A 26,101-nucleotide genomic window follows, 5' to 3' on the forward strand; every position below is an offset into this window, starting at 1 on the left:
ACTCAGCGCGTCACTCTCTGACAGTATCTTAAAGTGATTTCTGTCTCTTTGCTCTCCTCAAATCCAGAAGAGACAGGCATTGCTCAGAGCATTCCTCTGTTTTCTTCCTGCCCCTCTGGAATTATCATCTCTATTAACTAAGCAGGAGCAAGAGAGCTACAGGCCTCAGCTCCAGTTCCCTTTTCTGGCACCTCCTGGAATTTTTGGGAACTCGCACAGCTTTGAGCACCTTGGTGCAGCTCTGCGGTCTCCACTGCCCCATCCTTTGGCATGCACACACAGACACACATCCAAACATTCCCAGGCCTTCATTCCTGCACTTCCCAGCCTCCTGGGAACCTCTCTGAGACTGACTGCACATCCTGCAAAATCGCCTCTACAGCAAGTAAAGGACAAATAATGTGATCCTTGGTTTCGATTTACACAGCACTTTCCTTGTTAGTAACATTAGGAACCCTTTGTAACTTTTTATTTAGTAACTTTTCAGAAACTTCTTGGTAAGCTTTCACAGCATGTTCCCTGACTAAACATATTGAAGTATTTAATAGGAGGCTTAAATACTATTTTCAGGGGGCTTCAATTATGAACTAAACTGTGAACTTCTTGGTCTCTAGTTTTCAGTTCCTCTAACACTTTACTAAGTGACAGCATATTCAAACTCTTTTTCAAACAAATGTACTTCCAATTTTTACATTAGGAAATAGGGCTATACTCTTCTTGCCTGACTACTACTCTCCTCACGGCCTCAGATTAAAACCAAACGGAACAGAACAAAATAGGGAGCTAAAAAAAGCCCAGGCACCAAATAAACACTGACCAAGATGAATCCTGAGCTTCAATTATTCCATGTTCCTTCCTCTTGCTACATACAGCATATTCAGTTGAAATAAATAGAAACACTTCTATTTCACAGTCACCTCTGTCCATTTAAATGGCAAAACACATTTGACTTTGTAATGAACTGCAGAGCTGTTTATACAGCTCCGTGTTTTGAAATTAAGCAATAGGCCCCATGAAATCACTCATTACCACCAAGTCTGCTGATTAGAGCCTCAGGCAAGTGTAAGGGCAGTTAACTCTCTAACATCACAGTTTCCAAGCTCAATAATGACTTATTCCCAGGTCTTTCTTCTGTTAGATATGCCATCCCTTCCAGAACAGAGCTTTAACAAAAATGCCTTAAAATTTACATCTCTGACAGATCATTCATTAATAAAGGTGAAAAGTAAACGCACAGGGTACAGTTACTGGGAGAAGGCTGTCTCCTAGAACAGCCAAAAACCAGGACAATCTTCATTTAGAGTCACAGTCTCTAGGCCAGTAACAAGAAGCCTGGCAGGGCTGCAAAAGTGTACCCAGGAGACACTGAATACATCAAACGTGTATTTAATAGATAAATTATTGCCTGTGTTTAATAGATCTGGTTGAACTGTGAATGCAACATCTCAATACATTGGGAAAGGGGGGCATGTCCAGGTCTACTGGACACCATTCCCATCTCCAAGAATGGCAGGACAGAGACTGAGCACTTAATTGTAAAGCAAATTCCGCAGCCCAGATTTACAAGGTGACCTTCAGAAAAGGATCACAGGCTACTGAAACATGGTTCTAAGCAGTGAATGCACTCAATAAACCATTTGGCTCATTTTGTGTTCAGCTTGTAAGTATGTATATATAATTACACCCAGTTATGTAAATATTTGGGTATTTCTATCCTATGGATATTTTACTTACAAATCTGTTAGAAAAACACCCCAACTTTAGTTTACATAAACCAAGAAGATGGACGAAGTTTTTAAAAGAGATTCAAAATCGTTTTTTTTCTATTAATATAATGTCTGATGGACTCCAATGGTGGATGTCACAGCTGCCAAGTTCTTAAGACTCTGCTTTTGTGTCTGCAGCTACCAAGCTGTTAAAGCTGTGCAGCTCAAAGCAAGTCTATTTTCAGTTTTTCTAGTGTACACCCAGAATCAACCATATTTCACACAGAGCTGATACTAGTGTTCAGACCTCTTATCAACTGGAAGTTTAATATCACACGATACCATCCCAGTGTGCTGTCAGTGGAATCAAAATGTGAATTCACTGCTAGGCAGCTGTAGGATTTACTTTCATGCTCTCTAACCACACACAGCCACAGAAATACGTGTCTGTGGGACAGGGATGGGGGAAGTGAAGTTTTTCAAAAGTACAAAGACAAATTGCTTGCTGATTAGATTACAGAATTATGTATTCCATAAGGTGAAAACATAACTATGCCCTTGAACGTTTTAGAGCAAAATATCCATACAATTGAATAAAAAGGTATCTATAATACTTGTACTGGCTAGCACATTCAAACTTTTCTGCTTAGAAATGAAACTGAGGTGCTGAATTGAAAAAAAAAAAAAAAAAAAAGCCCTGTTCTTGTTCTACTCCTGACATGAAGAACACCTGAGAACAGAAACGAACCCACGCACGTTCTGTGCATTTTAAGGCAGAGACAGAAACAAAACCCTTTGAAGATCTCCTTTTGGGGCACGGCAGCTCCAAGGAGTCCCCAGCAGCACCTGCTGCTCGTGTCCTTCCCCAGCTCAGAGCACAGCTCGCCTCCCTGTCCAAGGCTGACAGGAGAATGACGGCAGCTCTGGAGCAGCCCCGTTCCTGCAATTACCCTGACAGCCAAGGGCTGCTGGGGACAGGGGATAAGGCACGCTGCTCAGCCACCGGGAGCTGCAGTAATTAGCCGGTGTAATGAAGAGTGAGGGGAGGAGAGGAGCAGTGGCTGCTGCAGCGCTGTACTGTCAGCAATATCATGCTCCGAGGCTCCGCAGAACAATGCCCCGCTGAGCCCCCAGTAATCTCTACACATGGCTACCCATGAAGACAGTAATTAAGAAATGTCACTGCCTACTTGGGAAAATACCATCGCGTCTCAAAAGAATGATGATAATCTCCATAACAGCCCTGTTCTCTCTCTCTCTCTCCTCTTTGTTTTGGTGGGGAATAAAACGCGTTACAACGCGAGGCTTTTGTTCTTCCTTTTGTCACACACCAACCCAAACAAAGCTGCGCTGGCTGAGCCAGACAAAGTTGCATTTATTAAAGCGAGTGCAGCCCCCCCACGGTCTGTAGCACCAGGGAAGCCACATCTGCATTGGGCATCCCTGCTCAAAAGGGATGATGTCCTTTTGGACACTTGGAAAGCCAAGCACCAGGCACAAGGCAAGTAAAATCTTATAAGCTCGGGTCCACAAAGAGCAAGCTTTTAAAGGCACTTCTGGATCCAACAAGGATCCCATGATTTGGTGAAAGAGGCAGCGCTGCATCCCTCACCCAAGGGCCAGAGAAGTAAGTGCATGCAGGACTGCTGCTGCAGGTGTGACTGCTGCTGCAGAGCTGTGCCACCTGGGACAAACACCAAGACTCCCAGACCAAAGAAAACAAGGGCTGTTTTTCCAGCACTGGGCCACACTTGTGTCATCCTTCACTGGGTGACCTTTGAATCATACTCATTCTTGATGAGTATTATCATTTAGCAGCTGACAGAAGGAGAGGACACAGTCTCAAGCTGCGCCAAGGGAAATACAGGTCGGAGATGAGGAAAAAGTTTTTTACAGAAAGGGTGATAAAGGCCTGGGCAGGTGGTGGAGTCACCATCCCTGGACGTGTTTAGACGAAGACTGGATGTGGCACTCAGTGCCAGGATTTAGTTGAGGTGTTGGGGCTGGGTTGGACTCACTCCATGATCTTGGACGTCTCTTCCCCCTCAGTGATTCTGTGATGTTATAAATGCCTATTATAAAGTTGGCTTTTCGCAAGGTGTGTGCTATATGATTAATAACTTTGTGGTAAGGATATAAGTTTTTATTTCTGCTGTTAGTAAAGAAAATTAGGAATAGTGGTAGTATTGATATAGTGTACTTAAACTGTCTGTTTGGCTGGGATAACACCCAGTGAACATGTAAAGAAGACTCTGCTATTGATACACCAACTATCAGCATCTCCCATCTGAAGAAAGCATGGACCAAGGCCCAATCTGGAGGTGATAATGAAGACACAGCCCAGAAACACGCAGCTCTAAAAAGGCAGACCCAAGGAGGGGCCCTGCAAAACAGTCCCTGGAATACGGAAACTAGTTTATGGAAAAGTCTGTCAATGCTAATCGACACCTGCAAACATGTACCTGAAGCTGATCTTTGTGGTTGTGACCTGCAGTTTTCTAATAGACAGACAGGTTTTTTCAGAGAACTCCACACAGCTGGGGAGCAAAGAGCTCACACTGCCACAGAGCAATGCCAGGAGTCCTCCAGGAAGCTGGAAACATCTCTGCCATTCTTCCTGTCCCTGCCTCCTTGATGTCTACCACTGGAAATGCAGGAGAGCCAGAACAGATCTGGCTTGTCACAGCTGTACCTGCAAAAATATCAGCAATCCCCTCACACAAGGTGTGATTAATGACACAGCAAAGATTTCAGAGTAAAAAGGGTTAGTGCAGCAGTCTGCTAATGAGGCTGATCAATTCAAATACTTTCTTCCTTCCTCAAAATTTCATTCCAGGTTGTTTACTCTGCTCTCTGAAATTAAGCAGTTGTGTCTACACAGCTAACACACCTTTGATTCTCCAAGTCACTGAACACTTGGACTGTACTGGAAGTAAATATTTGCAGCTGGTGAGTAGGCAGTTGGGAGTTTAAACATAACTATTGCTATTTCTATTTATTCCAGCCTGTTTTTCTGCCATAATGGAAGGGGTAAGACAAGAAGCTTCCACCCAAAGGGTATTTTTTTGGGTTACACAGTGCTAAAGGCCCAGGTTCCCTACTGAGGGGAACATATTCATGTGTTCTGAGATCCTGAGCAATCTTTTCTGCAAGTACCATTACAGACAGAATGCTGATGCCAAAAAAAAAAAAAAAAAAAAAAAAAAAAAAAGGACATGATGTAGTAATAGTAATGATAATTTCCAACCCCACTGATTCTGGTGACTGTCATTCTCCAAAGTATCCTGATGGGTTCCTGTTAACTATGTCTAGCTTCCCAATTTCCAGACATTATCTGGTGACACTGCTGGTTTTAGTCTGGCATTCCCCCTCAGGATATAGCTGAAAGCATTCAGGTAAGTAATTAGGCAAAAGATGATCACAGTGAGGTTAAAAATATAATGGAAAAATGAATATTTAAAAAGAGCTGAATACACAGTTTGGAGAAAATGGAATTGATGGAAAATGACAACTCCTCACAGGCAGAAAGAAGGGTGGAAAAAGTAAGGCTTTTTTAATGGCTTTTAGAAGAAGGGCAAAGTATTTTTAATTTTTACACTGACTTATTGCAAGAATACTAAAAAAAGATTAAAGTCTGTTAACAGTCCAAACGGAGAATTACCTCTGCAGCAGACATATAACCTAGCCTGATAAAGTTGCAGTCCTTGCAAAAGGCTATATTAAGAGTTTTGGCTTCTCTGTATCTCTTCTTTGCCTCTTTCTACAGCAAATGCATTTTTCTTCAGCTAGGGATTGATGGGTTTGTACAAACACAAAGGGAATTTTCTACGTGAGTCCTAAACTTTCAGTAATGATGGCCTGAGCCTTTTATTCCGAGTAAAATTTGCAGAAAAATGGAAGTATTACAGGCACATGTGTAAGTGATACAGCCTGCAAAAGCTGCAAGGATCCAAAATCTCCTTTTGATTCCAGGAATAGAATCAATTCTGAAGCAGTGGGCTATGCCCCTTGCTGCCCATTGATATTATTTTTGTGTACAAGGCTCCTGAACCAGGTGTTAGCAACAAGCTCAGGTAATTTGGATGACTACTTATCAAATGTGGCTTCATAAAATGATTTAACACTATTGCTACAGCTGACCTCCCAGATTATTTTTATTTAGCTTGAATAAATCCCCACAGATGCTTTGACTCCAATGGATTTTTTTGCAACTAGAGGGGATTTGCTCACCTATTTTCAACGGGATTTACAGTAAAACATAAAGCTCTGGGTCTGCACTATTTTAGCTAAATACCTGACTGAATGGGGAGATTCAGCTTCATCAAAAAGCCACTCCATGCTCTCAGAGAGCTCCTGAGGAGAAAGAACCACGGGGTTTCAAAGCACTGGAGAAACACTTGGCTGAGCACTCCAGGCCCCTGTAAAGCACTAATTTTGTGGGCCACTTTGCTCTGAAGCTGTAAAACAGGAGAAGGGAGAAGGGTAAAAAATGGATGTGGTGGAGAAGGGGGGGAAATTACATTTAATAGGGATATAAAATTTCACCTGACTCAGATCAAATGCTTCTGTCATTGCTGTCAAGCAAAATTATGGCACCAGTATTAACAGTGCATGCTTTTGAATCTGTAGTCCTACTTTTCATATTGATTTGTGGCAAAGGGTCAATGCTCAATCCCTAAAAAAGCACACACATGTATAGGTTTGGAGATGAGTGGCAGGCAGCAATGCTAAGTCTGTATGTAGAAGCATGTGCACATTGTTTCATTTTTCTCCCCTTTGCCACATGAACCTCTTTTCAAACACATCCATTATTGTGACAACAGGTTGAATCTGCAATTCACCATCTGCCTAAACAACATTAACCTTCATGCAACCTTATATTACGATTGTTTGGCTTTGTCTGAAATTCAAAATCCCCCTAATACAAGGCGGACGGACAACCCCTGCACTTGGCATCATCTGTTCCATTATACACACATCCACCTGGAAACCTGCATTTGAGATGGATTTCCAGCTCAAATTTCTTCATGTCGCCTGGGCACAGTGTCTCAAACACAACCACAGAAGGTGCAATAAAAAGATGCCCATTAACCACTTCAGGGTTCATTTCATGGTTTCACTCATCAACAGGATGATGAGTTTCCTGCCAACAGGAAACTGAAGTAATTTTTCTCAGATTTTGCAGATTCTAGGATTCATATTTCTACAGTATTAAAGATACCTTTATATAAAATGTAAACTTTTATATGTTAAATTGTTGCTTAGATGGTGGCAGTAACTTCAATTGCTTCTCAGCTACATACTCAGCATACTTGGATCCAGAAGGGAGAAATCTAGGAGTGCTTTCAAAAGCAATTTTCAGAGACGATACCTGGCTTATTTTTCTTATTGCTGAATAGAACGTGCTGGGCCTTGGCTTTCCACAAGTGTAGAGCCTTTACCTGCTGTTCCCTCTCCTTACAGACCACACTGCTCCATGCCATCACTCCCCTCTGCTCAGTTCCAAACAAACCTTTCCACTGCTGCTACCAACATCCATCAGCAAAATTCACTTCCATCATCACCAAAATTCACTTCCACCATCCACTAACACTCTGCACTTAACATTCAGAAATTAAGTTGGGAGTGACTGGTCTCTGCCCCTAAACCTTTGAAATCTAACCTTGGAGGAAGGAGGTTTTTTTTGTAGAGATGAGGTGTGAGTCCACTTGCTCATATTTTACCCTCTTTCACCCCCCTGTGTAATTGCAGTGGCACAGGAGGAACTGAGATGGAATTAAAATACGAGGTGGTCCCTATAACCAAGCCCCCAAACATGCCTGGATCTCTGGGAAGGCTGCATTTGGGTCTGAATCCTGAAATTTCTGCTCCTCTCTGATGGCTCACATACTGGGTCATGACCAGACCTACCATTAGGAATTGCTGCCCTGGGAATGTTGGAGTCCCACTCCTGCAGAGGCTGAATGAGAAATCTGAGGATCTAGACACTCGTGATGGCAAAGATGTTGTCACTTTGAAAATAAACATCTTTGTTTTGTTTCTGCATGCTTGTTTGCTCTAAATGCCTTAGCTAAGCCTCAATAGCAATATTTCACTGTGAGAACATTATCTCCTGACAATTATGCAATTCTATTAACATCATTGCCTTTTTAATCTATGAAAGGTTACATTAAACAGAAAGAAGACACACAGGAGACTAGACAAAGGAAAGTACCTAGCCTTTCAGGGAAAAAAAAAAAAAAGAAGAAAGATTATTCAAATGATTACCCTGACATTTATTTTTATATGAAGGAAAATAGAACAAGAAACATAACACTGTTCTGGTGGCCTGAATGCCAGCAGAAAGTAAATTAAAACTCACAAAATAAATGCAAATTACAGGACAGTTTCTTCCCTCTGTTCAGATATGTTTACAAGGGTGGGGTGAATAAGATTAAATGGGGAATGGCTATTTTGTGGACCTGCCTGCAGCAGTCATTACTGAACCATCTGAAAAAGAAGATGAAAGAGGATGATTTAAGGTTTGCTACCTTAGAGAGATCCCTCACTGCCTAAAGAGTCAAGGAAAACCACTTTTGGAATATCAGCAGTGTAACAGCCTTCGGGGGGAGAAACTTCCACAGACCGACATTTATGCAGTGCCCAGCACTGGATGAATATTCCAGCCAATTTCCCAGCAGCCAAGCCCTTCCCACAGAACAGCCTCAGGAACACAAATTCCAAACCCACACACCCAAGGGAGTTGCCTGGAGCAAAGAGGAGCCCCAGGCTTTCTCTGCACCTGGAGGTGCAGCATCGACAATTGGACAGAATTTGCTTATTTTTCTTAATTCACAAAGCTGGGGGGGAAAAGCCCCTAATTAATCTAATGGGTTATATATTAAACTCTTAGCTCAGTTCTCCCCAGAAGGCTCCTAATCTTGGCTCCAATTCAAAGTCATCTCAGTGTCCAAACATCGCACTGCATTAATTAGTTTCTCCCAAAGTGCCACCTTCCAGCTGGGGTCGCTGGCCAGCAGCACATGAACCTCTGGCAGCTCACAAATGCTCCTCTGAGTCCCCAAGTGCTTGTGGCTTGTGCTCCTAAAATAACTCTGGGAGCAGGTAGGCAAACGCATGAAAAAAAGGAATGTGCATTTTTCTTTCTAAAGCTGAAATAAATGCGCACATTTGCTCATATTTGATACAAGAACACAAGACAATGGAGACTGCAGAGAATTTAGTGATGCTCCACTGGCTTTCCTGTCTCAGGGACCCCATTAGTTATTAGTCAGGAGGATTCAGAAAAATCTATTTATTGCCATTATCTATTCAAGTCCATCTGGAATGGCTTATGACCTGTACTTAACTGGCTCTTTGCATCCCTCAAGGACTCTTTATCCACCCTTTCCAGTGTTATCCTGCCTTTGTACACGCCATAGGAGGGATCTGCAAGTACAGGTGGAGGGTTCCTGTCTCTGTGTTCTGTCTCTGCTTCAGAGGTTGTACCTGAAGCAGCAGAGGAACAGGAGGGCATCATGCTTGGAGCTGGCACTGTGTTCTGCAAAAGTCAAACAACGGTAAAATTGCTCAAGAATTTCTAGAAAATGCACCCCCTATTTGCCACTGGGGCAAACCAGCCAGGTTAGGACATACTGCATGTGTCCTAGAGGTATTATGAGCTGGTCCTTGGAATTCAAACTGTTTACCCAGCAAATCACGTTTCCTTTGAAACTCTGTATATTCAGCCCTTTACGTTTTCTCAGTGTTCCTCACCTCACACTTGCTCCTTTCCTAATTTTCACTTTGAGCTTTGTGCTCTGCACGTGGCTGCTGTCAGGCACAGGTAAAGCAATATTAGTAGTTCAGCATGTAGGGCCAGCATAAGGCATGAAAACACAGGAGTACTTTTTAGACTTTAATTTGTAGTTCTGATAATGTGCCTCATTTCCATGAAGTGGAAATTTCTAATGGTGCTCGTCACAGAAGTGTTTCCCTGCCCTTTACCAAGCAGTCAGAATTACTCAGCCTGGAACTTCACTTTCTAACCTTTCTTTACTTAATCTCAATTGATGTATTTATAATAGAAGTTGAGGGTAATGCCTGTCATGAGTCACAGTCAACAAAAACCTAACACTCCTGCAGAAAAATCCTGCACAGAATGTTATTTGGTTGTTCCTGGACATTATTTGGGCTTGGAATAGAAAAATTAGACAACAGAGAAACTTATACCAGCCCACACGTTCTTCAGTGAACAGACACAGAAATGTCAGAAGGATCTCTCCAGGCCACTTCTCCAACCTCCTTCTCAAAGCAAGACTACACCAGTGCTGAGTCTACCATTTCAATATTTAGTCTGTTTTTGGAACAAACTAGCAATTGGCAAGCATCCTGTTTTCTGAATGATTCATTCCTTCATGGGCAAGGAGTAAAAGATCCATGAATGAAACCATCCCTGGAGGTACAAAGAGATCACACATCTCTCTCTAGCTGTAAGAGGGCCTTTCACTGGACCTGTGAGGTGATCAGTTGTTACTCCAACTCACACTGAGCTCAAACCATGAAATAAATAACATTTGCACTTGCAGTCATGGTTTTCCCATCGAAGTCTGCTCAAAATAAGACTGAACACTGAAATATCTGGTTGCACCAAGTCAGTGGGGTAATATTGAGAACACCACATTTTCTCTTACTGCAGGCTGAGGTTTTCACAGAAGCCTGACCATTTAGGCACTAAAACTTTGTTGATATTCTAACAACCGTGTTGCAGAAGTGTCACTCACACACTAGCATCACCTACACACACCAGTGGCCAATAATGACACAGTTGGGCAGTATTAATACAGCTTGTTACTGCAGAAAACATAAATTAGTCCCTGTGGGGGCTAGTATTATGGGCTGTAATTCCAGCTCAAGCTCCTATGACAAGACAAGCCAAGGGACTGCAGTCTGAACCATGCTGAACCTAATGAGATATGGCAGCTTTGGAAAGCCATCCATAGTTTTCCTTGTAAATGGCATGCTGTCCTAATAAATGAAATGGTTTCACATGCTTTTTACCAGTTCCCACTAAGGCTAGTTTGATCTCAGAACTCATTCTTTAATTGTGATGTTATCTGAGAAGAAGCCTTTCCAAATGCCACGGTAAATGAGCATCAACAAGGTGATGGATGAAAAAAGGAATGTACTCTGCAAGGCAGACACCAGAATATAGAGACAGATTCAATTACATAACATTTACCTGGGCTCTTATGTTCCAGTCCTTCTATTAGATCACCATGCTTAAGCCCAGACACTTTGAAAAGATTGTAGCCGGCCAGGAAAATCTGCTTGCTGGAATGGGAAAAGCTTTGGGTATGTAAACACCGAGAGGAAGTTTTCCTCTGACTGCTAATTAGGATGAAGAGAAGTGCCATGCAGCTCCATATGGTACCCAAGTACATCAACACCCTTGAGGCAGAATTACCTGACTCATTATATGGCTTAGCAGAAAGTGTGACTCTTCTGGAGATTGCTCATGTTCCACACAGAGGGCTGGCTCTCCTTCGGGTTTCCACTGCGTTGTTTGGGTTTTTTTTTTCCTTCCCAAAGAATCACAGGAAGTACTTGGCAACAAGCCAGAGATTCTGTTTCAGAAACTGTACAGAAAACACCTACAGAGCTGTTTTTTCTGTTATTGAAGCTGTACTGACTACCAGAAACACTAGAAAAGGTAGTGTGTTACAGACCTGCTGAGGTTACAATACCTGCTGCTTTTAACCATCTCCAGTTGCTGCTGGGCTCAGAACACCCATTAGCTGTCTCTCTTCAGGGCAGTGAAAGATCATGTTATCAATTATAAAAAGAAGACTACATGTAAGTCTCTCTTATCCATTTCTGGTAAGTTTTGGCTTCACAAACCAACTATGGGCCATAAATGATGCCATGTCTCGTGTCAACTGAATCTGGAAAACCAAAGATTCAAACACACAATGCAAGTCCACAGACAGATGTCTGTGTCCCTAATCATTCCTACTCATGGTATTTGGGACTATTTCAACTGGCTCAAACTCAAAAGAGTTTGCCAAGTAATGTTCCTCCTGGTGTGAATAGGGAGATAATGGAATTTTTAAAAATAGTCGAGGTGGAAATAAAAGCATGCCCATGTAATTTGGAAAAGAAAAAAACAACCACGTGGTGTATTCAACACTAAGATTTCATTCTGACTTTTATGCATATTCCGCATGCATTGAGACAGGCACTGTCACATCTCTGACTTGCCACCTGCCAGCTCTGATTTGATAAAGCACTGCAGGTGCTCGCTACACCCCGAGTGCACAGCAGAACTGGTTAACACAAACCACCTCCATCTAGAAAGTCTTTACCTAAAGGGGAGCCCACATCACCACCCTGTTGGTGCAAGCCAAGAAAGCTGTACCACAGAGCTGAATTTATCAAGAAATGCCAATTTGCACACTCTCAGGAAACATAGATGTACGCTGAGCCTGGAAATTGGAATCTGACTCCTGCACTTCAGGCTGAGGTAAATAAACAAACGAACCTGGGACATGTCTGGAATACATAATCGTATGAAATTCAATTAGAAGCAACTGAGCAGTAACTCTCGGTATGTGCATAGTGCCTTTCACTGGATCCTCCAAATGCTTTCCTTCATTAACAGTACAAGCCCATTTGCTGAAGAGAACTCAACTTGTGTCTAAACCTGTTGTGACAGGTAGAAGAATTACAAAAGAAAGGCCTTATAAAATCAGGCCTGCTCTATTAAATTTATAGCTAGCCTGTCATTTCTTCTAAGTGCAGCTAACAAGTAATCTGTAAGTCCCCATATGAAACTGTTTCGAGAATGAGAAGTTCCTTGAACACAACAATCTATTCTAAAAGTTAAAAATAAGTGCAGTGTAATAACAAGGGATTTGTCCAATGAGAATCAGTCAAGAAAATATGAAAACAAGAAGAGAATAGACAGATTTGATAGACAAGTAAAACACCTTTTACAAACCAATAGAATAATTAACAAGAAAGCTATTAAACAATTAAAGTTGCCCTCGAGGCTTGTTAAAACTGTATAAAAGACAACATGTGGCCATAATAAAGAGAGCCTTCTGAAGACTTTCACTGTGTCATTCTGTGTGTCATGATTGTCCCAACAACAACATAAACCTCATTAAAAAGGAAAAAAGAAAAGAAAAAAATTCTATGAAACAGCCAGGAATAACATCCAGCCCTTCCTAAGCTTGTATCTTGTCTTTTACCATAAAGACACAGTCCCATTTGAATCTTTGCCTTCTGAACTAGGACAGGGTGCAGGTGCCACTGAAGGAGGTATGTTAGCTAAGGTAGGTTTGAGCTCAGGAATCAGTGGCATTTCGCTGTCTACTGCTTTAAAATGTGAGTGATCTTTTCTTCACCTTCATTTGTTCTGGGGCAAAACCTCCAGATCCAAACTGTGTCTGTTCTCCCAGTGTGCAGCCCAGATGCAGAGAAAGGCCATCAGTTCATGCAGACGATGTGGAAGCAGAAGGCAGCTCCTGACAGCTCTCGCTCACAAACCGACTGTGAAATGAAAACCCCTCCGAGGTTCTCTCTAGCCAAAGTGCCAGGTGACTTCACCCTTTAGCTACCAGCCACCACCCACCTGCTTCAGCACAATTCCTGCACTGCTTCAGCAGGCACAGGCTCTGGGCACTCCTGCAATATTCCCTGCAGTGCACCTGCTTTGCTGCTTCCCATTTTGTGGATTCTTAGTCTCACCACAGGAAGCAACACAACACTGGACCTCACCAAAGAAACAGATTCAAGAATGCCATGTATAGTTTCTGTCTGTTGTTAGCTGGGCAAAACACCAAGAGCCCTAACACTTTGCTGCAATACAAAAACATGCATGCGCGTGAAACTAAAAAAAAAAGGGCTTTTAACTTCTCTTAAAATTGCTCTCTCTTTGCTCAAGGAATTTTTCGTTAATTTTATATTGTTATGACATGTGACATCCTGTAATTATTCTGTAATCATAATGTGACATCATATCATACAAATACATAGTGGTAGTATCAGTTTCTTTTGTGCAAAATTTTACAGTGTTAACAACCATTAAGAGCATCTACTACTTAAAGAAAAACTGACACTTTTTTTTTTGAAAGCATCTCCCAGTCTGTGTTGCAATGAAACATGCACTAAGGAGTATCTTCAAAAGCTTTTAAATTCACTACATATGCTGTCAGAAACAGATCATGTGTTATCATATGATCCTCCTGACATTCCATAGAACACCTTCCAGGAAATAAAGGACAAATCATGGAGGCATTTAAACCTAACTTGCTTGAGTTTACTTCTAGATTAAATATGTCAAGTGCATTTTTGCAGCTTCTTTTGGAAAGTCTGATCTTGTTCTCTATTCAGCTGTTAAAGTTCTGATCAGTGGCCAGCTCTGTCTGGAAAAAGGAGCTTCCTCATGTTTTCATCAGGTTTTTTCAATCCCATTCATGCAACAGCCAAGGTAAAGACTGGCAGTGAAGCTGAAACCTCCTCCAAGGAAGGACAAAATATGCAAACAACCCCTGAGATTTTCACAGAAGCACAAATCACCCAGTAAATTGGGCTAAACCACAATTTACCTAAAACCCCCCCAAATTCTGCCCCATAGAGGGAGGAGACAGAACACAGCAATTGCACACCATGTCAGACTGTTAGAAAGGGCAAAAGCCTGCTCACTTAACTGATCATTTATTTCTTAAAATTTTCTGCAAATTAACCCTAAAATAAATGTGCTCCTGGTTGACCACTCTGCCATGGTCCTTGAGGAAGCACAGTTCTAAACCAAACCCAAACACCTTCACCATTTTCTACCAACAAAATAAAATGCCACAAATTAAATCTGTGCTTATCCCTGTTGGGAGGCAAAGAAAAAAAAATCCCACAACACAGTCCCAATATAGAGCTGTCAAAACAAAGTTTTCCTCTAATTTCTGTGATTAAACTTCCTTTCTTTCTGACACTCATGGCTTTAAAATGAGATGTAAAAAGGTTTATTATTAGTCTCAGTCCTATATTACAAGATACACAGAACTGCATTGAGCATAACACCATTATTAAGATTTTACTCTCAGAAAGACAGTATGGGAAAGAAAGTCAAGTAAGAGCAAAATTGGAAAGATTACAGAGAAGGAGGTAACAAGCTGTACTTGTACAGAGGAGAGGAGAAAAGAATTCATAACTAATGGGAGGGATGCAACAATGGTGACAGACAAAATGAGACATTATCCTGTGAATACTGGTAATCCAAAAAGATGTGTAGGTCTGAATACCTCACCAGGAACAATGAGAGCTGGAAGGCAAGACAGATAGGGAAAGACTGGGAAAACACAGAATAAATTCCCTCCTCACTAAAATATTGTCCAGGTGGGCGAGCTCTGAACTATAATGAAGTGTTTTTAAATGTAGCCAAAATCAGAGACGCTGTTATTTTACCTTTTCTCCAAACTGCCAGTTTTGCAGAGTGTTTTGAATCGTTAGTCTCCAACACAAACCAGAACCCTTATGTTTAAATGTAATAAAGTCTTCATTAAATAATTCCATTATGTGTTTTTTCCACCTACTGTACACATACTTATGAATTACTGATAGCAAGCCCTGGGCAAAGGCATGGGGAAAAGAGAGATGAAGTGAAAGCTTCATTTTCTTTCTTAGGATGAAGCCAGCTGAACACACAAGATTGATTCTGATGTGTTTACTCACAAGAAGAGCATCATCATTGCATGAATAGCCTGGCTGATTTCAATGAAAACTGAGTGATGCATTATTCAGTTCCGCTAACAGAACGAGAATCTGATTTAATTTGAATTAAGGAGAAGTAAGGTGAGAAAGTAAAAAAAACACAACCAGAGAAACAGGAAACAGTTCAAAGTGCAAGGCACAGCTTGATCTTTATCTCCTGAAGCTCCAAATTCCAGACCTGGGCTGTCTCTGAGCAAAGTGTGGGGACACATTCTTTCAGTGTTTACTCTTGTCCTGTCACCACTCGGCTTTAAAACAGGGAACTCAAAGCAACCCTGCCACTCAGTCCATACCTGCCTCATAAACTCACCAAGCTCCATCTTAAAAGTCATTCATTATCTTCCATTATTTTTACTGGGTTTGAGCACCTTACCACTTTACAGTGGCTAATAACCTCCTTCTAAGCGCCACTCTAAATTTATTCACAGCCAGTTCAGCCTCATTCATTCTCATGCCACTGCTGTCTTTTACCTTACACACTTGTTTTCCTCTTGGGTATTTAACCATGCTAAATTTATAGCTTACACTCAGCATACAAAACTGCATTTAGCTCAACTAAATACATCCAAACATCTAAATTCTCTCACATCCCCCAAACAACTGAACTTTTTACAACTTGGCTTCCTTTTTTGGGGTATAAGTGGATGCTTTTGACTTATCTAGAGGAGATACAGTCAGAGCTTTATATAGTGATGACAACACACCTTGTCTACATCAAAAGTGACCTGTCTGGTGTATTTCAGACTTATACTTAAAGCTCTATGTGAGATTACAAAGTTTGTATTAAAGTCCAAAAACGTGGGGGAAAAAAAATGAAACACAACCTAAAAACCAAAACAAAGTCACTGCAGAAAGAGCCACCCTCCTCTTCAGAAACACCAAATTCTCTATTTGTCTTGTGTATATAAATAACATTTATGCCTTGTGGAAAGAAAAAGTTGTTCAAAGACTAGGAAATGAACCCTAAACTGTGGAAAATAAAGTTGCCTTCGCTAAAACTGACCTGGTTTATGCATATGAAACAACCTGACAAAACACCATTATGGAAAAAAATAGCTCAAAAATGCTTCTGAAAGACAGCTGTATTTTTTCTTTCAAAACAAGTTTAAGCATTAATTTTAAAAAAAGGTCATACAAATCCAAAGACTTTTCAAAGGTCTCAGAAAAAAAATCCTCATTTGGAAAACTCAGGACTGTTTCAGTTCAGGGTAATGCATTCCTTAAATGCTTGGTATTTTCCATGGGACACATAACCCAGTTTTATTTCCCCTCTAATCAGAAGATATTAATGTGTTGCAGAAGTGTGGAATATGATTCCTCTCTGCTAACACAGACAGCAAAGAAAAACAGAAGCAGCGAGGATTTTACTCTGGCTCATGGACTATATATATAAAATAATACATATTATATTATTTTACAATAATGCAGATAGTATATAATATTTCATATATATAATAATTATCCAATAATTTTAATATAATAACACACATACTATATATATGCACACATATATGTTATATATTAACATATATGTGTATGTGTGTGTCTTCCTTGCTCTTGTGTTTTTGTAATCATCCACGCAGCATAAGTTTTGTTATAAAATACAATGAGAGAAAGGTACTTACTAGGGAAAACTGCATTTTAATTTATGGGTGTATCAAGAGAATAATCCAGCTTTTGTTTCTGAAGTTCTGCAACTTAAAAAATAGCCAAATACATATATTTCTGGAATAATAATAAAAGCTTTGGGCTGAGACGCTTTATGCCAAGTCACAGTCCTGCGGAATTTTATGGTTGAGTTATAAACCTGAAAAATATGTGCTTATAATGGAAATCCTGACAGACCTTCGTAGGGGCTCCTGTAATATCTTGAATTTGATTTAAGAGTGGTTTTCAATAATGCTTTCCCAAGCCAGTCTGTTGGGGGCTGCTGGGGAAAATGTAATGTTGAGTGTGTCCCACGTCCCCAAACGCAGCTCAGCGTGCTTGATGAGAACGCTGGGGCACCAAGGCAAAGCCTCCAGAGCTCCTGTAGCCTGGGGCTGTCAGGTCTCTAATATCAGAAACCCCATAAATGTCAGGGCTAAGTGCACCTTTCATTTGACAAAACAATAAATTGTCTGTCTCTGCGCAATAAATCGCTCATTTCTGTGCCTTCTCCAGGGCTGATGCCATTTGCAAATGACTAGAAATTCTGCTTTGTTTTTCTTCCCCCTAACAATCACAAACCATGCTTTTGAGAGCACTGGATTTTTACAGAGAAGGGAAGAGGGAACTTAGATAACCCATGAGTCAGATTAAAACTGGAGAAATTAGGATTATAACCTGCTATAAACCCATCCCCCACCATAAAACCCTCAAAACCCAGTGCTTTATTATTTATGATTATCAGAGAAAGGAAGGGACTGAGTCCTTTGCAAACCCTGGGGTGACACAGGACAGCACAAGAACTCTGATGGGTGGCAGACACGATGCTGCTGTGCTCCTTCATGGCATGGAGCAGGTACCACTGAAAGGGAGCCAAGCAGCCAGGGAATGAGACTGAAGGAGAAATGGGGACTCTGGAGAAAAAGCGACAAGTGCTGCTGACACAAAGCACTGTGAAAGCAGGGGAAAGACAGAAGCAAGCATAAAAAATTACAGCAAAGGGAAGACTGGGAATTTAGTGAGTGGACAGTTCATCTGAGATGAAAGGAGAATAGGGAAATGAGAAGAACCTGGTCAGCATTTAAGCTGATGAATTTTCTTGTGCTTGCCTTTGTTTTAATACTTTCCTACGGAAATCACTGTGAACTGCTGGGTTTGGTAGAAAAGTGACTAAACCAGTTCAATACTCCAGAAGAAATGACTGGCGAGCAAAGGGAAAGAAAACTATGTGGAATTCTTTATAAATAGGTACATAGTTACGCACAATAACATGCCTTGCATGGAAAAAAACAATATCTCAGAGGATCAAAGAAACTTCCTCATCTTCTCACATGAGCCCAAGACAGCCCAGTTCATCACAGCAAGAAAGAAATCTGAACCCTTCCACCACCTAGAAATTAAAAGCTGGGATGAAGAACTCTGCAAGATCCACTTGAAGTCTGCTGCAAGGGCTTCCTGAGTTTGTGTGAACATTGGGAGCCACCTCATAGGGTACCCAAAAGTCCCTGGGTGTGGGCAAGGTTGAATAATGCCCCTCTGGGACTTGATGGCATTCTGTTTTCTGAGAGTGAGAGCTCTCCAACAAGCCCAGAAAAGGATCCTTCCCTTCCATCTGTGAATATCCAAGCTTTCCAGCCGAGTGAGAAAAGCAGCCATGACAAATAGGAACAGAAAAAGGAAATTGTAGAGGGATTCAAGAGAGGAAAGCGACACTTTCCCCCATGTATTTTCATTTTGCTCCTCTACAAAATTAAAGCCTTGTTTCAATATGGATTTAATTTCATAGCCTTTGGTTTAGATGCCACTCTTCTGCACACTGCACTTCCTCATGGAGCAGCCCCATTAGCAAACTACATTTATGCTAATGGGCCTGCTTGCAGTGCTAATTATCACAGCCCTTGGCCCTGGCCGGGGTCAGCACGTCAGGAGGGGCTGGAAGGGCACTGTGATTGTACAATTAGCCTTGTCATGGCAAGGAGCTCTGGGAACAGAGACATCTTGAAGCCTAAATGTGGACAGCTGATAGATGACTGTCATTAAGCTCCTTTGCTCACTCCAGGATGGAATAGTCACTGAGCTGCAGGGTGGGCTTCTGTAATGAAAAAGAAAGACCTTGAACCCCAGCCACTGTCCTCCACCTCTTCCCAACCTGTCCAGCTACCCGATTCCTCTCGTTTCTCACAGCTTCTCTCTCATCCCATCTGCAGCAGAGTGACAAAAGCTGTCTCTAGCAAGTTGTTCCTCATCCATCAAGTGTCGATGGAGAAGACAGACCCCTCAACAACCTCACTTGCCCTGGCCCTCCCTGCTCAGAGCCTCCCTCTGTCCAGAGATCAGGAGTGCAGGCCCAAACCCACTGGATTTCAGATGCTTCTGGATCAGCTTCTCAGCTGCAAAACCAACACTGGCCCTTTGACCTGCACACAGCCTGTGAGTTTACAGCCAGTTGAGAAGTGCAGTAATAAATACACTTTCCCAAAAAGCCTGGCATAGAGAGAAACCCCTTCAGGACAAGATCTCCTTGGCCAAGAGAACTTCAGGAGGGCACAGAGCCCTGGCACACCAGCGAAACAAGACAGATCAAGCAGCAGCAAGGAGGCTTTGCGAGAGCCTTTGGCTCCTGGAGGCTTCCAGCTGCAGCTCTGTACCTCTGGAAAGGAATCCTTAGAGACAGCAATGACTCCAAGTGTGCTGCAACAGCACTCAGTGGACTTGAAGATGTGCATCTGCTTCATTAAAACTTGATCCCCAAGTTCCGCTCTCTTTTTCCTTCCTAGAGGGTTTTCAGACATTGTTTTCCTGCATACCTGGATAACTGATGCTGTGCAGGGCTTTAGTTAAGGTAATTTGAGAATTCTTTTATATTGGAAAGGTATAACAGTAATCCCCTGAAGTACTTGATTTTCCTTCCACGACATTCCATTGTAACCACCCACTTCTGCTTTACCTCATTAACATTCTGAGGGATTATGGAAGAATTATTATAGTTCAGAACACAAAAACCAGGTCTGGCAGCCCCTGAGGGGTACAGGGCAGAACAGCATGGGGCCCAGGCTAATTCCCAGGAAAGCTGAGCTCTCCTCCATGGGAAAGGTGCTCACTGGCAAGCTGCCTCATGGTGGGAAGTTTGCTTCCTGACTCTTCCTCTGCCTTGGCTTCTTTGGGGCAGGAGAAGTTCCTATGCCCTTGAACTCTGCTCACAAAAGGAGTGTGGATGCAATGCAAATCAACAGCAGCAGAAAGAAAACAGAAAAAACCCCCAAACAAACAGTAAAAGATGAGATGGGATTGCCCAGGTCTGTGTTGAAGTCAGTGTGTGGTGTATGCAAGGTTACAGAAGCAAAACTGCATTTCTGTGAGCCCCTGAGGGAGACAGAGTCTAGCACAGCACAAAAGCCCACTCTCATGATTCCAACAGAGCTCCAGCTTATTTTCCACAACAGTAACAGAGAGAGGATACAGCCTCAAACACAGGTCCCTTAGATAACCTCACCCAGAGGCAGAGGGCAGCCAACCTTTCCTGAATAAAACCCTCCAGATGTGTGTTCCCTTCTTGAGGCCATTTCCATAGGAATGTCCTCGCCCTCACACCTCTGAGCTGTGTGTGAGGGTGTGTTGGGGCAGCCCTTTCTGAGGAAACTCTATCAAACACACTGAGATATCAATGCACACAGCACTTGTTTTCTGTGTGAGGAATCTTCCTGACTCACCTGTACCTGTCACACCCTGGCAGAATTTGAGATTCAACCCACTTCTCAAGCAGCCAACACTAGGGGTGTTCATGAAGTATTATTCCCTCCTTCCACACTCTGAGGTCACCAAAGCTCACACTCTTTACTCCCACTTCAAAGTTTCTGGATACGTGAGCACAGCTCACTGCTTTACTGGACAGCAAACTCCACGTGAAATTGCTGTGCTGATCTCAGAGCTACAAGGTTAAACACTCATTTCCAAGCAGAACAGTCCCCATCACAGGGAGACACCAGGAGAAGCCTTGTGTATCTGCAGAGCAGAAGGGAAGAGCCCCCTTAGACACAGCTGCCGTCTAACAACCATGTTTTATGCAGAATGCTCGGGGGCTACTCTATTTTTATAGCTTTCATCCATAAAATAAGAAGCTAAAGCTTCTGGAAGGAGAGCACAATTACCCTACAATGATGTAACATCTGAATAAATCCAACACAATCTGTATAAGCAAAGAGAAAAAGCACCCAAGCTTTTTCCAATTGGCAGTAGATAACCCTTTATAACTGCCCTGTCATCAGCCTTCAGAAGCTATCTCCAGAGCCATATGTGGGTTGGCAAGCAGGCAGAGTGGCTAACTAGTTTTGCATCTAGCTGTACACAAGCAGAGACATATGGAAATGAACAGCCTGGCAGAACAAGGGAACTCTGAAGCAGTGACTTCCATAAATAAGTGCCTGCACACTGGCAGATGGAGAAAAGCGCAGTTAGGGAGGGACTGTGCTGCAGCAGCAACTTGATTTTTAAACAATTGGTAAAAATCAGCCTGAACTTCAGATCTGAGGCACTTCCAGCGGCTTCTTGTTGGGGAAAATCCTCTCCATCAAAACAGGGAAGGTGAAGGTAGAACAATGCATCCAGCAAAAGATACCAGGAGCTGCTTCAGGGAGCAGAGAACAGGACTGGGAAGTCACCGATGATTTCTGCCTCTTACGACTCTGCTAATCGTGCTTTTGGTACCTTTCAGACACAACCAATCATTCCCCACAGCCTAGAAAAGCAACATGTGGAGAGACACTCCCAAGCTGTATGGTAGCAGCTGAAGTACCGGCACAGTGGATACAGGAATGTGGGATACACACCCCCCTTTTCTGCAGTGAATGGGAATCTGTGCCTGCTGCACCCATTCCTCTGGGGATCAGTCTGTTTCAAGGCAAACAGTCTGCTGTTTTCAGGCAGCAGATTGATTCCTAGTCACTGTTCAACGGGACAGGTTAATAGAAAATCAGCATTACTTTTATTCCACTTTTTTGGGATACGGGGACTCCTTGTCTGGTGATCTCAAAGATTTTTCTTCTTACCATATCTGAAAAAACAATTTTTGGTGTACACTCTCTAACCCAAATTGACATGATTATTGTGGAAGAAGGTGGAAGAAGATAAATTTAATTAAGTTTGAATAAACTAGCTGAAGTTCACTAAACTCTCTCAATAATAGTCCAGTTTATTAATAAAGGAACTCCTTTTCTGTTCCTGGCATCACTGTATCAGTTGGTATTACATGTATGATCTCACCTCTTTGCACTTGCTTACCACCTCAGGTTTCACATATCTGTGCTTCCTCATCTTCTCCTCCCACAGCACAGGGGTGACCAAGAAAAGCAGCAGATGCCAATTTTACAGGGAATGTCCCCAAATCCAAACCCTGCACTAAGCTGAAATCATTTACAGGGGCATTCAGTTTGGAAGCTGCTTCACTTTGGTAAGAATCACCCTGGGAAAGCCACAACACAGCTTCCACGGGCCCTCCCAGAGATGTGTCAGCTCTGCAGCTGTGGATCAGGCTGTCTGCTCCACTACAAGGGCCACAGCAATGCCACTGGCCCAAGGAGCCAAGGGCCACATGCACACACAAAGTGAAAATCGTGGAGGATTACCTCTGGGGATGCCACTGTGTAAATGTTTTCCATCAGATAACAGCCACTGTCAAATCAAAAGAGTGAAGAACAGACAGGAAGGAGGTTGTGGTGAGAGAGAGGACTCCAACAGGAACATGGATTTTTCTCTCCCACCTTCCCTGGTCTGATATCAGCCCTAAACAAACCTTAGCACATCTCCATACAGGCAAACCCTGGCAACTCTGGCTGCAGAGCACAAGATACTAACACATCTACAGGATGCTGCAAGGTCAGACTGTGGGGTTTGGGTTCTCCCACCTCTTCCAGGGAGCAGCCTCTCTACCCAGCACTGCACTAATTTCATCTACTCTCTCCTTCAGGAAGGCTTAACAACAGATCTGATTCTGGAAAGAAAACAATCCCTATTCATGATGCTCCTCAAACTTCTGTGTTTTCAAAGAACAACACAGGGCTAGCTGAATTTCTACAATTTCTTACTTTTCTAAGAACATTTTTTGTATTAAAGTTTTTAAAAGAGGCAAATGTTTACTTGATATTTAGTCCAACAAAACAGTTGATGAATCCCCAGGTTTCTCTTCAGTGCTAAAAGCTTAATGTTACAACTTGAATTAAGATTTTGTAATAGGTGTTGTAGGAAATTCACTTAAGGCTGCAGATTTAATGTAAGATAGCAGTCTGTGGCACGTGTTTAGAACAAGCATTTTCACCAAAATAACACAGAACTTTAAACAACTTCCAAGTAACTCAATGCAAAAAGCAGGATCCAGACTGCTACTTGTAGTAACATCACTGTAAACAATCCCAGTTGCTCAAAAGTGCCTTTAAAATGGATTAGTGATGATGGCCTTGTACTCTGCAAGATCTTGTTATTCTCTGCTAACAATTTCCTGAATACTGAGTACTTGTTCTTAGTACAACACTGAATACCTAAACACACTTAAAACCAGCTGTAAAACATTGTGCCAAGGAGAGTTTATGACCCAAACACAGCAGGATCACCACCTGAGCAGTGACATGAAGGAGATGTTTATTTTCCTGCCAGTGTGAGGGCAGACAACTGGTGACATACCTGGCAATGCAGATCCAGAAGGGCTGAAAACCAGTATATGTATTAACAGTGAACAACAGAAGTTGAAAAATTGCCTTGTCCAGCCCCAGATTTCAAATGGGCTTCTTCCTTCACTCACCCTCGCCCCAGCAAACAATCTCCACCCCTTGTCAACACACAGTTCAAAAGACAGTCCAAAAACCCACTCTACTTCACATGTTGACAAGCCATCTATAATACTGTAAGCAGCCAAAACAGTGTGTACTTCAAGAACTACACAACCTTTTTGGAAACAAAAAGAAGCCTGAAAAAAAAATCCAACACAAACAACAAAGAAAAGTCACGTTTTAGCGTTAGTTATGAAAATGATAAGAAATGATGAAAAAAACCCCAACATGAACGACTTACCTTGGCTATCTGGACACACCAGTTGAGCAGGAGCTGGGAGCCAATATTATCCTTGTGTTCATGGACATAATCCAGGAGGCAGCCATGAGGCATCAGCTGAGTGACCAGCTGAATGGTGGGGCTCAGGCAGACGCCCAGGAGTCTCACCAGGTGTGGGTGGTCCATGCTGGCCATGATGAGAGCTTCCTGTAACAACAAAAGTGACCCAAACATTAGCACGGTGTGCTCAAAGACTGGAGGCACAGGAGTGACCAAAGGGGATCAGAGTGTCCTCTGAGCCCATCAACAACTCCTGTCTATCCAGTGCTAGGCATTCCTAGGGAACCTGATGGAACGCTCACTTGACCTTCTGAGTCCCAACAAACAAGAGTCTGCATAAATCTAAAATTCTGCATTGCCCCACATTCCCTGTCCTGTTGCAGCCACAGAAACAAAGATGTAGGTGTGACACACTTTAATTAAAATCTTCTTGGTCTTGTTTTGATGCCTTTTTGGGACTACCGAAAAACAGAGGCCAGACAAAATTAAAGGAATAAAAAGCAGTTATATTTATTGAAGGGCCTTCAGGTACATTCAGGGCAGACAAAACCCACCCAGGGGCAACACCCTGAAAATGGACAACAGCTCACAGGTTTTCACACTTTTAAAGGTTTGGTCCATTTGCATATGGGGAGTTAATCTTCCAATTACAGCTGCAGGTAATGAAATCGTTTACCCCAAGTTTGCCTTCTAAATCTGAGCCTCTTAGCTCAGCATCTGATTCTTCCATGACCTCTCCCATCAGATTTTGGATGTGTTCATTCTGGTTTTTTCCACACTTTAGCTTTTCACACAGAAAATACTTCATTTCCCTTCTCCAGGCTGTGAGAAGTTTTCTGCTACCACACTAGGTTTCAGTTACCAAGCTGGTCCAGGAGCAAGGACCAGGAGGTTTAATATTGGCTATGCTATTTGACCCTAAAGCTCACACACCAGTAGCACAGGAGCTCCTTACAAAAACCCTAAAAAACTGTTCTTAGAGGTAGTGCTGCCATCACAAGCAAATGGCATTCAAATGTAGCAAGGAAAAAGCTCTTCTCTCTCATTCACGGAGTCCTCCATTTCAAGACCACTTTATCAGGCAATGGAACAATGAAAAGTGAGATGAAATAGTGGCTTTGTAAGGCTGTTTTGGCTGTCTTCCTTTTTTTCCCCCCCCCCCTCAAAAAAACCCAATATGACATCTGACAAGTTACAGAATAACAGCTGCAATAGTGCCAAAGAAAGAAAGAGGGAGAAAAAAAGATGAGACAAATTTGCCACCAGAGGAACATAGATGTTGGGGTTTTTTTCCCCCTTCCCTATATTAAGGCAAAAGAAGGGAAAAAAAAAAAAAAAAAAGGGTTCTGGAAAATAGGCTGAGTTTGTATTAAAGAAAATTGCTCATCATAGTACAAAGAATATTTGAAACCAAATTGCAGATATTTGCATAATAGTTCTTTTACTTTCTTTCCCCCTCTTTTTTTTTTTTTTTTTTTTTTTTTTTGATAAAACAAAAAGATGAACAAGACACTAATTGTAGGGTTTTTTCCCTCCCAATATGAAAAGAGCAGATGGTCCTCACTGGGGAGGAGTGACTCCTTCCCTTTTCTTCCTCAATGTATGTAAAGAAATAAATAAATGAATAAATAGGGGCTATTTGATGGGATAATGGAGGAGCAGGTCTGAGAAAGATTCTGATACACCAAATTAGAAAAGAGATCTGAATTTAACTAGTTTTGCCCATATTCAAATTAATACAGTTCCCACTCAACACTTAAGCATGGGGACTCCTTCAAACAATTTTAGCTTTTCTTCTACTGTGACCTGAAAATACCCCTAAAGACCACCAGAATAAATACCTGTAGACAGGTGAATTATCCAGCTTCCAGAGCACAAATTGACTCTGCCTCATTTTTTCC

At 42.1% G+C, this 26,101-nt stretch overlaps 1 protein-coding gene across 1 annotated transcript in view; it reads right to left on the reverse strand.

Annotated features, from left to right (window-relative positions):
* ERBB4 (erb-b2 receptor tyrosine kinase 4) overlaps positions 1–26,101 on the reverse strand; it is a 376,355-nt gene that overhangs the window by 55,395 nt on the left and 294,859 nt on the right. Inside the window, exon 20 of the mRNA XM_066322426.1 lies at positions 24,162–24,347. Coding sequence (XP_066178523.1) covers positions 24,162–24,347 — 186 coding nt within the window. The remainder of the gene's footprint in view (positions 1–24,161; positions 24,348–26,101) is intronic.

This window comes from Sylvia atricapilla, chromosome 7 (assembly GCF_009819655.1).
Source record: "Sylvia atricapilla isolate bSylAtr1 chromosome 7, bSylAtr1.pri, whole genome shotgun sequence".
Lineage (NCBI taxonomy): Eukaryota > Metazoa > Chordata > Aves > Passeriformes > Sylviidae > Sylvia > Sylvia atricapilla.